At 37.7% G+C, this 18,528-nt stretch overlaps 1 protein-coding gene across 1 annotated transcript; it reads right to left on the reverse strand.

The window, feature by feature from the left end:
• Positions 1–8,487: 8,487 nt before the first annotated feature.
• Positions 8,488–15,413, reverse strand: LOC143537556 (5'-3' exoribonuclease 4). The gene is made up of 22 exons (XM_077031304.1): positions 14,986–15,413; positions 14,381–14,483; positions 14,227–14,303; positions 13,947–14,138; positions 13,752–13,871; positions 13,203–13,265; positions 12,982–13,113; positions 12,731–12,895; positions 12,559–12,636; positions 12,335–12,421; positions 12,093–12,155; positions 11,763–11,858; positions 11,613–11,683; positions 11,396–11,524; positions 11,230–11,306; positions 11,107–11,147; positions 10,949–11,023; positions 10,597–10,766; positions 10,405–10,509; positions 9,882–9,957; positions 9,637–9,737; positions 8,488–9,091 (listed from the first exon to the last, which is right to left on the reverse strand). The coding sequence occupies exons 1-22, from the start codon at positions 15,169–15,171 to the stop codon at positions 8,533–8,535; spliced, it is 2,766 nt and encodes a 921-aa protein (XP_076887419.1). The 5' UTR covers positions 15,172–15,413; the 3' UTR covers positions 8,488–8,532.
• Positions 15,414–18,528: the final 3,115 nt, after the last annotated feature.

Genomic DNA, 18,528 nt, shown 5'->3' on the forward strand with positions numbered 1-18,528 from the left:
CATTATAATTATCTTGTTTGATAATTTAAGTCGGATGATCCATGAGGCTAAGTGAAATAGGAAATTAAATCTAATTTGAACACTTGGTCCTTAATATCTTTATATATAGAGTTAATTTTTAAAAAACAGCATTATTCCACTTCCTTTTAATCGATGTAAATTAAGAGCATCTATTGATGAAACTAAAAATTCAAATAACATACTTCAATAATGTTTATTTGTTATCCACTAAGTTTTTCAATAAGAATTTGTTTTATAACGCTAAAATAGGATTACAAATGATAAATGTAATTATCTATATATCATTAGTATATAAAAATGACTGAAGAGTGATTATTTGTGCAACTTACTTAAGTGATGCATAAAGACAGACCAAGGATGTTGATGTTGCATAAGGTCTTATGGTATTGATAATAAATTTGTGATTACCTAATTATAGGAATGGTGTTAATTTGATATTAATATTAATAATTTTTTAATGTATTGATAAGTGGATAATATGCTAGAATCATTAATGCCATGAGGAAAACAATTCCGTTAATGATCGAGGTTTTTATAAGTTTATTTTATTTATAATGTGGTGTTTGATATTAGTTGGATTTAATTTTATTTTTTTTGTTTTGTAATTTGAGTTGTGATATAAATAGGACTGATTTTGTAATTTAATATTAGAGGAAAACTAAAAGAGAACATGGGTATCTTGTTCTATTTAAACATTTTATATTGTAGTTTTAAACTTACATATTTGACTTATATTTTAATTATTCACTAACTTGTATATTGTAATTTACACATTTGTTTTAAGATTTTTTTTATATCGAAACGTCGACAAAAATGAGCTCGTCGTAACGGTAAACTCTTTTTTTTCCTGGCATGATACACTAAACGATATAAGAGAAATACTAAAATTAAATAAGTTTGAAGAATACATGGACAAACATGATGGGTTAAAGAGTAACTATTGCTTGATTTTACAAAAAACGAATAAAGATGGAGGGGAAAAGATGTAATTATATACTTACGAATCAAATAGTCCGTAACATGATGGTGATTAAAAGACATCTTTACCCCTTAAGATTCTAAAATTTATGCTTTAAGAGTTGTATCTAAGGCAATGAGTTTGATACATCTTAAAATTTAAGAGGTCCTTAACTCATGCTTTATATATAGTAGAGATGAAGTGGAATGATATTTCACATGTGATTATAACAAATAATAGATGTGATGTGAAAATAAGACTATTAGGTGTAGATGTCAATTTACTTTCTAATTTATTATGCCAAATCAGCGTCACATCATACTCCATTCCACACCACTATGTTATATAATATCATGGAAATGGTCACCATTTCACTATTTCCCTCTAATTTAATATAAAATAATCATATCTATTTAAGGTGCTGTTTGTTTTTGCAGACATAAACTGTCTGCAATCTGATTTCATCTGTTTTCATGTCTGCAACTGAAGATGTGGTCTGAAGATCTGCAAGCTGAAAATATAAGACTGTTTGTTTTTATAAGCTGATACTGTCTGCATAACTGTCAAACTTATCTCACAAGATAGAAGTCATTTATTCAAGTTACATAGAAAATATAATAATAAAATTGTGGCGGCGGACGGTGGGTAGTGGCGATGGATGGTGGTGGTGGACAGTGGGTGGTGGTAATGGACGGTTTTGGTGGGTGGTGGACGGTGGTAGTTGACGGTGATGGCGTCCGACAGTTGGTGGTGGTGGTGATGAACGGTTGTGGTGGGTGGTGGACGGTGGTAGTTGACGGTGATGGCGTCCGACAGTTGGTGGTGGTGGTGATGAACGGTTGTGGTGGGTGGTGGACGGTGGTGATTGGTGGTGGCTGTGATGGATGGTGGTGGTGGTGGTGGCGGACGATGGGTAGTGGTGGTGGATGCTGGTAGTGGCGGCGGACGGTGGGTAGTGGCGGTGGATGGTGGTGGACGGTGGCAGTGGGGGATGGTGGTGGTGGCGTACGGTGGGTGGTGGTGGCGGACGGTGGTGGGAGGAGTGGATGAGAGGGTGGCTTCAAAGGGATAAGAGTATGATTTTTTTGCGAAGATGTTTTAAGCAAGATTTCTTTGCTTTTCTTTTAAGATGAAAGAAGATAACTTAAGATCTGTTTTAAGAAAAAAAAAACAAACAGTCTTCAAGGGTAATGTCTGCGCGCGTGCAGACATTAGCTCCCTTGAAGATGTTTGAAGAAAAAACAAACACCCCCTAAGTAAACCTAAATAAATATAACTAAAACTAAAAATTAAATAAAAATACAATTACATTCATTAATAATTTAATGCTATACAAAATTATCGACATAAATTATTTAAAAACATTAGTTAATAATTACAAAAAGTGTACATGTCAAATTAAAAAAATATTAAACTTTTACACACAATTGTTGTGTAGTAAAAAAACATAAATATATTTGTCAAGTTTAACGGTAAACAACATGTGTCAAAGTCGTTTACAAGTTCAAAAAATTAATTTCTTTTATAAAACAAATACGTTTTTGTGAAAATTTATACCGAGATATTAATACAAAAAATAAAATAAACAAACATGTGTATTTAGGTTTTTCAAAAAAAAAACAAGTTATTGACTAAAAACTTTCTAACCTACGTAAATAATTGTGGAAAGTTAAAAAAAATAAAACATTACAAATGAAATACTAAATTAAAAAAAAAAAAACTCCACTTTCTACAACCTCCACCACATGGTCCACATCTTCTCTGCAACTTCCTCGTCTCTCAACCCTATCTTCATCTTCATCTTCATCTTCATCTTCATCTTCATCTTCATCTTCTTCTACTTTTCCAATTTTCCCAAATTCAAGCTTGGATTTTTATGTGGATGGAGTTTGACAAAGAAACAGATTGTGGAATATATTAAAAATGGATTTTTATTGATAAATGAAGATAGTTGAGCGGTGTTTCAATCGGGGAATATTCCACAACAAAACTGCCGCTGAGCAGCCCCGACAACACCGGGGCGGTGTTCGCCGCCGGCGCCGATAGCCATGTCATCACTTGAGCGGCATTTCGATACCCACACCTCATAGTCCAAGTATATGAAAATATGTTGTATCTCATTTCACATAAGTTCTAATAACAAGAATTAAATTTATATTTCAATATACAAATTTTCAGTTTTTTAGTCTTGAAAGGAAAATCGGTACGTGGAGGTAGAGATATTTTAATAAACAATTTTCAATTTTTTAGTCTTGGAAGGAAAATTTGTTCGTGGAGGTTTTCTACAGGGGTGTAATTTAAAAGTTTGTAATTATCAACCATTTTATAATAATGCTTAATTGAGTTGTACATTACTGCATTGTAGAGTTGTACATTGTGATCAATAAGTCGGTAATGAATAAAATCTACATCGAAACGTTGACAAAAATATGCACGTCGCAACGATAAGTTCGGTTTTTTTTATAGCATAATATATTAAAAGATATAAAAAGAATAAGAATTTTAAATTAAGTTGTCAATTTAAGGTTTAAAGATGAAGGGGCAATATGTAAGTATATTTAAAATTTACAAAAGATAACTATAATTTAAGGGTAAAAGTTGTAACTTATTTAACACAAGTGATATTTACAATGACTATTTTACCCATCTAAAAGCTTGTAACATGTGCTTTATTAGTTGTAAAACTCTTAAATCTCAATCTTACTTTTACCCATGACTCCTACTTTATATAAAGTATATAGATATATAACATGACAGATTGTGGTCTACAAAAGTTTACGAGCTTTATAACATCACACGACACGTACAATATGAAAGACATATTGTGTACATTATGATGTGTATATAGTTATTGGCTACTAGTCTTAATTTTAAACCGTCAGATACTATGCAAGTACAATACGACTTGTAAATATTTTATTTTACTGATTATTAATAACAAATGATTGATGGATTAATAACTAAAAATGAATACAAACACGATAAAAGAACTAGTTATGCAGAAGCATAACGACAAGTATAAAGATTGTGACATGATAAAACGTTGAGACGCTCCCGACACATAAGGCAGACATCCATTTTCAACAAGTGTTTTGCATAAACAATGTAAATAAGTTACACAAACGGTGAAAATTATGATAATCGTTCATCTACTTCTTCATTCATTCAATGAGATATAAATACATAAAGAATATCAATCTTATCTCCTAATTGAAATACAAGTTTGATATATATGCAAACTGGAACGATTAATATATTATTAGATAATGATAAGGAGTCATAGTTTATTGTAAACTCTAATACTCCCCCTCAAGTTGGAGCATGAAGGTCTCGAATGCCCAGCTTGTCAAGTAAGAACCGTAGTTGTTGAGCACCCAACGGTTTAGTAAATAGATCTGCTATTTGTTGTTTGGAATCAATATGAAGAGGAACAATATCTTTGGACTCAACTCTTTCACGAACGAAACAACAATCCATCTCAACATGCTTAGTTCGCTCATGGAAAACCGGGTTGTTAGCTATGTGTTGAGCTGCCAAGTTGTCACAAAACAAAGGAGTGGGATCGGTGAGTGTTACAAACAAATCTTTGAGTAACCATCTGACCCATAATACTTCACTGACAGTAGTTCCCATAGCTCGATACTCTGCTTCAGCGGAAGAACGTGAGACGACAGACTGTTTCTTGGTTTCCCAAGACACGGGAGCTCCTTCTAGTTGGAGTAAATAACCGGTTCGTGACCGTCTAGTAAATGTGCAACATAACCAGTCAGCATCACAATAAGCAACTAACTTCAAATCACCCTCTTTCAGCAGAAAAATTCCCTGACCAGGTGTTGTTTTTAGATACCGAAGGATTCGGTAAGCGGCCTCCATGTGTTCATGTCGAGGGTCAGATATGAACTGACTTAAAATATTTACAGAATACGCTATATCTGGTCGAGTCACCTGGAGATACAAAAGTCTTCCAACAAGACGTCTAAATTGGTGAGCATCCACCTTTTCACTTTCAACACAATGATCCAATTTGAGGGTTTGTTCCATAGGAAAAGGACTAGGTCGACATCCAGTCATTCCACTGTCTTCGAGAATGTCTAGAGTATATTTCTGTTGGCTCAAAACTAAGCCATCGCGCGTCCTTGCCACCTCAATCCCCAAAAAATACTTTAAAGGACCGAGATCCCTTGATGGTGAATCGGTTGTCAAGGTATACCTTTGTTTGTTGTACTTTATCAAAATGGTTTCCGGTGATGATGACATCATCTACGTAAATGAGAATGGCCACAAACAACTCATTTGACTTGAATGTGAACAACGAGTGATCAGCTTTAGATTGACAAAAACCAATTTTAAGAAGAGCATTTGTAAATTTGTGATACCAGTTTCGTGAAGCTTGTTTAAGCCCGTAAAGTGATTTTCGAAGGCGGCAAACTCGAGTATCTTCTTTCCTTGAAAACCCTTGTGGAATCTTCATATAAACTTCTTCCTCTAAATCCCCATGAAGGAAAGCATTATTTACGTCAAGCTGGTGGATTATCCAGTTTTTCTTGGTGGCAAATGTAAGTAGGCATCTAACAGTAACTAGTTTAGCTACCGGAGCAAACGTGTCATGAAAGTCGACTCCCTCCATTTGAGTGAAACCTTTCGCTACGAGACGTGCTTTATAGCGTTCAATTTCACCATTCGGATTATATTTTATCCTATAGATCCATTTTGAATCGATGGCTCGCTTTCCATCTGGTAAATATTCAAGCGTCCACGTCTCATTTTCTTCAAGAGCTTGAATTTCTTTTTTCATTGCTTCTACCCAGCGTTGATCCTGCATGGCTTTATGAAAAGTTTTCGGCTCATCGTTTGAGGTGATGGCCGCCAAAAAAGCTTTATGTGAATTAGAAAACTTTATCATATGAAATGTAGTGAGCAAGGGGATGTACTGTTGACGAACGCTGATCTTGTGCGGGGCGTGTGTGATCGATGGATGGTGGTAGACAGACTTCAAAGTCTTCGAACTTTTTCGGTGGCATACGCGTTCGTTTCTCTCGTGGCTGATCAAAATCTTGATTAATTGAGACGGTTTCATTTTCGGATTGGGCTTCAGGACCAGGTTCAGTGTTTAATGAGGCTTGTTCCGGGGCAGTTTGACCCCCAGATGGTGTCACATGGGGTTCGCCATTTTCATGTTCAAAATGAGACTCATATCGTTCTGTTTGTGTTGAATGAGACTCATCTGGTTCTTGACTTTGATTAGTGACATGCTGGATTGGTGGGTCATAACAACCCATGTCCTCATTTTCATATGGAAGGGTCTGCCACTTCTGCCTTGATTTTTGCAAAGGGAAATTCATTCTCGAAGAACCTAACATCACGAGATATTACCAATTTTCCATTTTCTACGTCATAAATTTTTTTGTATCCTTTTGTTCCTTGAGGGTAACCCAAAAAAACACCCGGTCTCCCCCTTGGTTCGAACTTGTCTCCCCCTGTCTCTGTGTTTCGGTAATATACCAAACACCCTATTATAACTTTCATTTGGGTGTAATTTGCATTTTTGTTGAAAATTACCTCATATGGAGTTTTGTTGCCGATAGCTTTTGAGGGCAACCGATTAATTATGTAGGTGGCAGCTTGCACACATTCTCCCCAAAACCTTTTCGGTAAGCTAGCTTGAAACATGAGTGCACGGGGCGTCTCGAGTAGGTGACGATGTTTTCGCTCCACCACCCCATTTTGTTGTGGGGTGTGTGGACATGTAGTTTCTAATAAAATGCCCTCTTGAGCATAGAAACTCATCATTCGGTTAGAAGTAAATTCCCCTCCATTGTCACAACGTATCCCTTTGATCAAGACTCCAAATTGGGTTTTCACCATTTTTTGAAAATTTATCAAACAATCGCTTGCATCACTTTTGTGTTTAATGAGAAAAACCCAAACGGCTCTACTAAAGTCATCAACTATTGTAAAAAAGAAATTTGTAAGTGTAGTGGAGGGTCTCCGATATTTTCCCCATATATCACAATGAATTAAATCAAAACACGCACTTGTTTTTATAAAGCTTTTAGGAAACGGTGAACGTTTGTGCTTAGCCTTATTACAAGAATCACATGCACCATCTTTGAAATTGAAAGGAATACTATCAAGAAAACTTACTCGACGTAACTTATCAAATGAGGCATGACCGAGTCTTTTATGCAATACCTCTGCATTAGTCTTTGACATCATGGCTCTTTTCTCTCTTACCACCATGCCCATTCGATAAAGTCCATCCACACATTTACCCACACCAATCAGGTTCCTCGAGCGTAAGTCTTGCATGAAACAAAAATCCGGGAGAAAACAAACAGAACACTGCAAGTCTTTAGCCAATCGACTAACGGAAAGCAAGTTGCAGTTAAAATCTGGTATGTACAACACTTCTTTAATTTTGGGGCCATTCATTATAGTACAATTTCCTTTGGCTTTAACCGAAATGCTATCTCCGTTGGGAATGACAACGGGCGTTCCATTCACAACCTCAGTATAGCCATCAAGAAAACGTACATCATGGACTATGTGTTCTGTTGACCCGGAGTCTATAATCCAATCACCGCTTTGACTTAACATACCTGCCATGTTGTTGGCCCTAGGAATTTTATCACCTTGAGACGTATCCTTGGCTTCGGTGAAGTATTTGAGCAATGATTGATATTGTTCTTCTGATAGACCAGCGACCGATTTTGGTTCGGTGTTAATTATGCAAGCAACCTTCTGCTTGTCCTTTCCCCGTCTCGTCTTTCCTGGCCACCAATTTGGGTAGCCTATTTTTTTTAAAACAACCTTCTTGTCCATGCCCAATTTTTCCACAGTGGGAACAACGTTCGACCTCACCGTTAACGTTTCGCTTTACATCCCTTTGACCACCTCGATACTTCTGTTCCACAGGTGACCCGTCATGACGTGCCTGTGTGGTGGGTTGGAAAGCAGTGGGATCGAATTGTGGTTTCTTCATAGCAGCGATGGTTCGTTGCTGCTCATCATCTTTGTGTTCGGCTATCTCGACGGCGAGGTGGTTTCTATGATTTGAAGAGCAGGATTACCCGCTCTGATACCATGTGAAATTATGATAATCGTTCATCTACTTCTTCATTCATTCAATGAGATATAAATACATAAAGAATATCAATCTTATCTCCTAATTGAAATACAAGTTTGATATATATGCAAACTGGAACGATTAATATATTATTAGATAATGATAAGGAGTCATAGTTTATTGTAAACTCTAATACAAACTGAATCCGATATACGAAAAACAATGAAATGAACAAAGTACAATTCAAGAAATAAATAAAACGTACAACAGTTTTCAGCAACCTCGTGAACATTAGCAGAGGTACGCCAAACCAAGTAACTAACTTTCTCTATCCTTTTGTAACCATAACTAAATCCTGTCATATTGACAAAAGAAAACAAACCTCTAATCATGAATAATAATTCTGTGAACACGAGTCTTGATTTGATACACACTCCGAGTCTTGATTTGATACACACTCCCGGTACCAAGAATCTTTATTTTGTATTCAAGAATCAGAATTTTGTGAAACACGAGTCTTGATTTGATAAGCATTCTTTACTTGTTGATTTTCATCCACTGTCGGTCTACCAATCCATGTAGGCGGTGGAGTCGGTAAGTTACCAACGGTCTGGTTACGTGGGTTCGGTTGCGCCATCCTAGCAGGGTATTGTCTACTCCGGGGCCCACCTTCCATGGATAAACCAGCCATGCCATTTGTTATGTCTTGGTACTGGTTCTGATATGTGTAACTTTCTTGCTGTTTAAAACTGGGCCTATTGGGTTGAAACTGATTAGGAGGGGTGGGCCCGAATCTGGGCTTGGGCATTGGGCCTCGAGGATTCGGGTATCCGTTGTAATAATTTGGATCATCGTTGTAATTTCTTCCGTAGCCCGATGGCCCAGAGGACCTGGGCCTATGTTGAAGATTGTTGGGTGGGTAATTTCGGTACTGTGATTGGTCATAGAACCCGGGCGAGTTGGGTTTGATGTTTAATGAGTTGTTCAAAAGACGATGAGCGGCTTCTCCTAACATGTTTCCATGTATTGCTCCCGGCACCTGTGGCCTGAATATTAAAAAAATGAAAAACGAGGGTTTGTGTGTGATTGTTTGGAATAAAAGAATATAAACTCTTCTTATAAAGATTACAGTTATGTTGGATTTAGAATGATTGTATTTCTCGTCTGAACACGAATGTCTACTTAGTTGGGCTACTACTAGAACTTTTGTTTTTTATTTTAAAAAGAAAAATTATAAACAATTTGTGCGTAATGGCTAGAAAATCATATTGTTATAAAAATAGGTTTTTTATATATTGATTTAGAAGGTTGTGTGCATTAAGAATAAGTTTTTAAATACATTTACCAACATTTTCTTTGGGAATTTGGCCCATATGAGATAAATCATAACCCTATCTGAGTATCTGGTACATTCATAAGTATATTTATAGGTGTACCAATCAGTGCCGATTTGGGTCAACAAAAGTCAAAACCAGTTTCTGCCCAAAAGTCAACAAAAGTTAAAAGACCGGTTCAAGTACATTGTCACATAGGTTTATCTAGGGTTTCAGTGTATGCGTGAGGAGTGAGAGAAACAGAGGCGCATGTGTACCTGTTATTATAACTGTTATTATAACCGCCTTGCGGGCGACGACCACTATTGTCTTCATGCCATAGAATAGGCAAAGGTTTAATATCAACAGGTTTTAAAATCTGCAGCATTGATGCAAAAAAAAAAACATACGGATTAGAAGTCAACATACAACACTTTATCCAAATTTAATCAAACTATGTCCATCACTAGTAAGATTAAAATCATAGCTTTTATATCCAATTAGCAGGAAAAAACACACAAACCTTCTTTGGCATGTTTACTACTCTAGGAGGTTCTGGAATGTGCTTATGTGGGGCTGGGTTTATATAAGCAATGTTTCTGCAAAACAAATATTGGTTAAAAAAGAGTTTAAATTAAATAAGCAGGTCCATGTCTAAAAAACGTTAGTCCCTATATTTCAAAAATTATAACTTTAGACCAACTGGTTGCACTAACATTGTTCCCTGAAATGGATGGAAGTAAACTTGTTCCGTTTTTCTAATATGACAAAAATGCTCTTATATTAAAAGAAACCTAACGCAGTGGGGTGGGGCCATATTTTATTTTTTATTTTAATTTATTGTTGTATGTTAAGGGGTTTTGGGTCATTTCACAGACTTAACGTCCGGCCATTGCAGGGAATATTTATGTTACACTCGTGCAAGATGGTCTAAAGTTGTAAATTTTGAAACTTGAGGACTAAAGTTGCGACATGGTCAAACCAGGGACTATTCATGCAATTAATTCTAAAGTTTAATAATCATAAGCCAATAAAAAGGAACTTACAGAACTTGGTTGTCCATAACATCCTCCAGACCAGAAATAGGGGAAGTCAGAATCATTTGCCAACCATTTCTACCGGACAGCCACAAGTAGCCGTTCATACCGCCACTGAATAAGTTTAATAAAGATATTGAAACTTAAATAGGTTATATTTTGAAAAAAATAAGTGTAAAGTATAAAACAGAAATAACCAACCTAGCATTCACGTCAATTGGCCACATAGGTATCTGACTCGGGTGCATATGCATTTGCATTTGCATATGATAGAAATAGTGGTAGTATGCACTAATTTGCGGGGACAGGCTGTTAAGTGGAGATACGTATAATAAATCACAAAAAACACTATTCCGAGCTTGCTCTTCAGCCTGGAAGAAAAATCCATAGTGAGTATTAACCAATAATACATATTAAAAGTTCAACGAAAACAATAGGAAGCTAAGTGTATAATAAGGCATATCTTATCTTAATATGTGTATATAAAGAACTCTGTGTTGCTCTATTATATTCAGAAATATATAAAATTTTGAAATGCAGCAAAATACCGAACTGTTAAAGTGGCTTCAAGCTTTCTTGTTTCAGTGAGTAACTTATTTTCATCAATAAATGGCAATTTGGCTATACCCTGTTTTCATAACATTGTTAAAATAAATAAACAAATAAATAGATATCACGGTAACAAAGAGTGTTTGAGAAACGCGATATTACCTGCCATGAAAAACGCTTTCCATTCATGTCAATTGCAAAATCTACATGTATCATTCATTTTTTAATCAACTTTCTTGTATCATTTACATTGACAAAAGAGTTGAAAGGTTAATAAAATTTTACCAACAGGATAGAAGTCAATAATAGGTGATGATGGATCAGTCATCAATTTTCTGTAATTTTCAGGCAGAGCATTTGCACTGTAACACCAAATAATGTATAAATAAGATAAACCGATAATTAATAACAAAAACTAATTAGAAAAGATAATTATAGACAAAATAAATACCTTGCAGCAGGTAGGGTTCCCATAAGCTGATCAAATGGTTTAAATGGCTCTCCCAAGAAAAACGTAATTTCCAAATCAGCCAAATCTTTAAGATCAGAGGCAAATGGAGCATAATGATATGGATAATACCTGCACAAGGTCACACAGTTATATATAATAATACAAATGATGTTAATTAGTGGCTTTATTTTTCTTTGCTTGAATATTTTAGATGTACCATTGCCAAGAACAAACGCCCTGATAATAATACCGGCAAACCCAACATAACCCTTCCACATAATTCAATACCTGCATAAGTAAATTATGGTTAAAAAGGATACAGGCTACAATTACAGTTTGTAATATATTAGAAAAAAATGAAACTCACCATTTGCCTTTTAACCTCTTCGATTTCCTTCGGATTGGTCAAATTTAACTTCTCACTATAATACCTTTCTTTGTACCCAGGTTCTCCCAGTTTAATCTGAATTTTTAAAAGACAAAATTTAGAATATTGCATCAGTGAATAAAGAGACAATGAACTAGACTAATTAGCACCAACAAACCAAAAAGGTACGCCTCTTAAATTTGAAAATATGGTATGCATCCAAAACATGCTTTGAGAGGGGTATATATGACATTTCCAATTTTAAGAGAGGTGTATATGAAATTCCCTCTAAAACATAACATAACATTAATTGCAGAAAATTTATTGTACCTTGTCGACCACTGGAGCTGCGGGCGCCTCATCAGCCTCTTGTCTTGTCCTGTTCTCGTATGCCTGAATTAAATAACAGCATGATATCCAACCATTATTACAATCAGCAAACAAAAATCAATAAAATTAATTAAATTAGACTGAATAATATTTTTAGTGCCATATGTGACTTAAATACAAATATATGCATTAAACCAATTGAGACGATAGAAAAACATAACAAATTTGCTATACTGATTCACCTTTTGTATGTGGGCCCGCTTTTGAAATATTTGGTCTTCATGAATTGCAACCGCTTGAATAAATTGTTCAACTCTGTCCAGCAAGACCTGAAATTGAAAACGCAAAAGAAATCAAAAACTAAGGTACAAAATCATAAACATCATACACTAAAAACTCCAGAAAGTAAATATAAAAATAACTCAACAGGAACATAAGTTTAACCACCAAAACAAAGCATAATTACCTCCCCTGAGTCAGTAAGATAACCACCCATTGCAGAAAACTCTCTTCTATAAACTTGCATCAGCAAATTTATAGCACCCTACATTAGCAAAAACAGGGGGAAAAAAACTCAACAATAAACAAGCATACTATTTATATAACTTTTATTTAATATATTATATACACATCCATACCTCCCGAATCTCTAATGTCGGCATATGAGGAAGAAAATCATTGCCCACAAAAAAGCAAAGAAATACAAAATCATCCACCAGTCTTTCCAAATTGACCTCAAAAGGCGGATTTGGAATCTCTAAATCATATTGCAAATATTCTCGTAAAACCCAGATGTTGAGAAACTGCTAACAAAAAATTGGAATATATAATGAGGCAATAAATCCAATAATTCCAAAATGAAATTAAATTAAGGTGACAGTTACTTAACCTGATATTTCTTTTTGTGAATTGGGATATCATTTGCTGGCTTTCCATTTACGAGACCGCGACACTCAGCAGCCAGGTGACCTACTTGACCGCATTGGAAACACTTCTCCTGCTGACCTGGCAGTGTGATCACCTGTGAAACAAGAAAGGTTAAATTCACTTCCATTGGTCTGAAAGACGGTTATCTAAGTGATAGCACACAATAATACATTGTTTACTAACCTCCCTCAATATTGAGAAGTGAACCTCATGGGTTGCTAGAGCCAACATAATAAGATCTGCATCCTATCAAAATAAGCCATGTTAGTGATGAGCTGGCAGATGGACATTTTGACACGTTTAACTACAGCTAGGTGGATATGAGTTACACTTTTTGTCGAGCATGTCAAATGGGTTGAATTGTCGTAAACTCATTTGAAGTGTATTAAATGTATACAACCTCCTTTATTTCTTGTGTTTGAACAGCAAAAAGACGCATACAAACTTTTTATGTCGAGATATTTAATAAAGCTAGATTATTACTGTAATATAATACAGTTTGTGAAATTATATGTTACACGTCAGTTAAAACATAAAAACAAAAAACTGTATAAAGAAATGTGTGTGGTACTATTATGGCCTGTGTTATTCTGTTTTTATCTGAACCCATTATGGCATGTCACCTTATCGATTTAACTATAGTAATAAATGACCAAGGAACCAAATATTAGCAATACTATTACATATGAAAGCCCGATATTATTATACTACTATATTTGTCTTAACACTCACCAATCCGTAGAGGCAGTGCCGAGTGTTTGGATCAAAACCGGGAAGGTTACGTTGTAACCGAATGAACGACATGACTTTGTGCTCTCCCTCGCCAGGAACATTCGAGTCAGAAAGAATCACCTTCAAATAAAATAAAAATTAAAAAAGAAAAAATTATAATTCTAAGAACAATAAGATGTAGGATTCTCAATAAACCTTGGTATACTGCCAACCGGGATTGTGATTCAATCTACATTGTATATAATACTGAAGAGCTACAGATAACACAGACATAAACTCAGTGCCAGGTGTGATAACATTCGAATCACATGTTTCAAGTTTCTCTTTTGGCGCGAGCGCGGCTCCCTGAGCTTCAAATTCAATTCTCAATCTCTCTTCTTCCGCTTCCTAAATGAGAAAAATTAATCAAGTTAACCTTTTAATTAATATCTTAGCCTTCACAAAAAATAATGAAAAGAAAGAAAAAGAAACTCACGGCTTCTGCAGCGTCTTTAGCAGCCCTGAACCGTCGAGAGCGTTGTTGATTCATTTTGGCTCTAGGAGCCACACCGTCTGCATAGATGTGCATACAGCTGATTATTGGTTCGACTTTAGAAACTGATTTAAAAAGGGAAACTTGACGGCTTTACCTATTGCCATATAAAGAATTTTTCTTGGGCGGACCAGTGAAAAAAGATGGTCAATGTAGTCAAATATTAACTTAAATACTTCATCATATGTAGCAGGAGGCGGCTGCATTACAAAGGAGTGCAATTTCATCAATAATTCAAAGTTAAATTAAGTCGAATAAAACACCATAATTTAAAAAGAGCCTAATATTTAAAACTTTAACGGCGTAGAACACAATTATGAATATAAAGATTTTGCGTCGATATGCAAAATGCATAAAACAGAAGATGCAAAGTTCAAAGAACCATCCTACCAATTAATGCATTCTATTTTTAACTTTTCCTACAACCCAAGTTTCTGCAAATTAGTTAGCATTAAAAATCACTATTCCATTAATATCCTTGCACCAAAAGCATCAAACTTTATAAAAAAATATCACATTAATTTTTATTTTTATTTTACACAATAAAATTTGAATTATATAACTAAATAACACTAACCCACATCAAATCTTATCCCATACAGCTCAAACAAACCCGAAAACCTAAAATACTTTGAAACACAAAATTCAAAACTTTAAGCTTAAAAAACCCTAATTTTCTACACGAAATCAATAACTAAATACCTTTCCTTCAGGGTGAAAGCAGGGGTGAATAATTCCATTCATATCCAAGTAGAGATTATCAAATTCGATGTTATTAGGGTTGGATTTCAACAACTGAGACCCATTAATTAGTTCTTCCTCCACGACGTCTGATATCGATCGAGGGTATCGGTCAGCTAGCCACCGGTAAAACGCCGGAACACCCATTGATTATTGATCTTGCTTATTAATTAGTTGTTGCAGCTGGAATTGTATGCAGGAAGAAACAGATGGGTAATTGACGAAGAGTTGAGTGAACGTATAGAGAAGTTGATTTGAATTGAATTGATTGACCTAATAATAATAATAATATTATTATTATGTGAATAAAAGAGGGTTGTTTGATTTGTGGGTTTTCGTGATGGAGGATTAATGTAACACTCGACGGCAAATTACGCTATGAGGTGCAAATATGTTATGTATTAAAGTATTAACCCCTTCAAGGTTGTTTTGTCTCTTGTAAATCCTTATGAAGAAACACTAAGAAACCCCGGGCAGATTACGGATAATCTGGGGGTTAAGTAATGTTTCCCACGAGGGTTAGGTCCGGCAAAGAAGGATGTTCTTCAGATGACCTGCAAAACAGACACCGTGAGCTCGTCACTGAGAAGGGGGGGGGGGGGTTCCTCCTTGTGACCAACCTCCGGCGTGAGAATCAGACTAGATTGCTCTGAATATAAGTGTATATTGAGAGAAATAGCTAGTGAAGGTAAAATACCAGATCCCCTACCGTTCCAAGATGTTGGAGTATTTATAGCCGAATGTAGGTTTCCAAGCAGGTACAGCCAGCTGTATAATATTCCTGTTCTACCAACTATGGGCTACGCACGTGCCATGCTGGTTGGTGGGTAGGCAGCGGCTGATAGTGACAAGGCCGGCTGTGTACTGTTCCCTTTCCACCAACTGCAGGCTATGTGCGTGCCACGACAAGGGTTGGTGAGTAGGCAGCGGCTAATAGTGACAAACAGTACTAGAGCATGCTCCTCGTACTGTTGTCGGTGAGCTGTCACCCTGTGATTGGTTCATGGGCTGCTTTGGTCAGATTTTGTCTATTTTGTCCATACCTTGGCAGGTATAGTACAAAAGATCTTCCAGAAGCATACGGACTGGCTCATTTGGGCGGGAGTATTCCCGCCTTGCTCATTTCTTCAGGTGACACTGAATTATTGAGAGTTAGTGCCTTGTGCGTGTAGCCTTGCTATTAGTGCGGGTAGCCTTCCCTGATGGCTTGTATCCGCAGCTGCGGGGACAGGCGGGGTACTTCACCATTGGGAGGCTTTCCCTGCGGGAACAGCTGGCGTACTGCGCGTAAGGTCTTCATCTCTGAGCATGGTGGGTCCTGCGGAACCAGTTGGTCCTTGCGCAGACGTCCCTCTTCAAGGTGAGTCTTGCGGGTCCAACTGGGCTCTGCTGGGACCTACCTCTTCAAGTCCCCCCAGTCCAATGTTCTTCTCATGAATTGTTAATAAGTGAGGTGAACTTTGGACTTAAGCAAGGGGTTTTGAAAAGGATTTAGTTTTTAGGTTGTCCGTGGGGATTCTTCCCGCGGTTTCCCTAATGTCACGTGCAGAAATTCCCGACTTTTCTGCTTTATCTTTGGGTATGATGCGGGTAGGTGTGTAACCTCCTCACAAGTCAGGAGCGTTGAGTTTCACGTGTGTAGATTCTCCATGAGGTTTCGGTAGTTTTAAACATAGTGATCAATTATGTTAAAGAACCAATTCCATCCTGGAGCTTCAAACAATCTAGTTCTCAACGTTCCCGCTATGCGTGGATGTTATTTCCCTTTCCGCAAGCATGGCCTAGAAGATCCTTCTTGGTTTCAATTCCCTGCGAGTGCTAAGTATGTGAAGGGTTTCGCCTTGACACTGTACCCGCACTCGTCTTATAGTTATCTTACTTCCAAGGTATTCTTGGCGTCCATTCCCTGCGGGTGCTAAGTATGTGAAGGGTTTTGCCTTGACACTGTACTCGCACATGTCTTATAGTTACTTGGTTGCCAAGGTAAGGGGTATAGTCCCGCTTACTTTTGAATCTTTTTGAATCTTTTTGAAATTCGAAGAGTTGGTGAAAGGATAAGAACAGTCCAAACTGTTGAAACGTCGTCCGACGGTTTCTTCTGACAGTGTCAGGACGTGCAGGAAGTTATGGCGACGTGACAGTATATAGTCATTCCAGACGCTTTTTCAGGCGCGTGGGCGCGATTTTTCGGGCGCGTGGGTGCGGATTTTACGGCGCGCGTCCCGTCAACAGCTGTCGCCAGCTTGCTTTTTCCACGTGTCATAGTTTCATTGCACCAGCTCTTTTCTCTCTCCTCCGCGTTAAATTCATCGCATTCATTGCGATGAGTATATAAAGGGGGAGAGGGTTCACGGTAATCCACACTTTCACTTCTTTCTTCTTCTAAGCGATTTCTGGCGAATACTCTAACTTTCTGTCGAGCATTCTCCTGAAATCGTTCTTTACCTCCAAAACATGTTGTGTACTCATGATCCAGAAGCTACCGCCGAGGAGTCTGACTTGTATGTCGAGAACCCGACGTCTACGTCCGATAAGGACGATAAGAGCACTGCTGGCGAATGCCAGTGTGCTCTTCCCATCGAGCTTTACCGGTACATCGTCCGGAAGTTCATGCTCGAGCCGTTCGAGCCTGAGTTTCCGGAGCCACACCAGACGGTGTACGATGCCCCCAAGGGCAAAATAGGGGTATATGCCGCTTTCTTCGTCTATGGGAATCTTAGGTTCCCGTTGACGAAGTTTGTATACCGTGTTCTGGATAGACACGGTGTGCACCTGACCGAGGTACACCCAATGGCGATCGCCAAGATCCGCCATTTTGAGTGGGTGTGCCTCATTCTTGGCGTGGATCCCCACGTCGACCGCCTGATGACCTTCTACTCCTGGAGGTGTATCCAAGGCTGGTATACCCTGGTCACCCGGATCAAGGGTCTGAAGATCTGCGCTACCGAGCGAAGTCTTCGGTCTTGGAAGCGGGAGTTCTTTTACATCTCTGCCTGTGTCGTCCCTATAGCGATGACATTTAAGAACGGGAGAGCTCTCCCCAGCCTTCACGCCTCCAACTACTAGGAGGCGGAATGGTTCTCCAAGATTTCCCGGATCCAGACTCCGGTTTACCGCTTTCCGGAGTCCGGGATGGTGATGCTCGGTATGAGCAGGGTGTGGAAGGATGCTGGGGCGGATGCGCCACAGATTCCCATCGTACTTGAATACGGTTTGAACTTTATCCCTTACGGTATGCTCCGTCTTCTTTGTTGATTTAAGGATTTTTCTAACTGTTTTTCTTTTTATTTCAGAGGGAAATGACTTGCAGTCCCTCCTGCATCCGCGGGAAGCTGACGGTCCCGCTCGGTTGGGTACTCGTGCTCTTGACGAGAACGAGTTGCCCATCCTTGCGCAGACTGCGGATCGGTTTGTGGAGGCCTACCCGCCAGGCCACGAAATACTGAGCGCCACGCGGCCAGGTAAAAGACTATTTAACCCTCGCCCTCTGAATGCTGAAACCTC

The sequence above is a fragment of the Bidens hawaiensis genome, unplaced genomic scaffold (genome assembly GCF_021521415.1).
Source record: "Bidens hawaiensis isolate Kalapana, Puna unplaced genomic scaffold, B.hawaiensis_p1.1 tig00011228_1, whole genome shotgun sequence".
NCBI lineage: Eukaryota > Viridiplantae > Streptophyta > Magnoliopsida > Asterales > Asteraceae > Bidens > Bidens hawaiensis.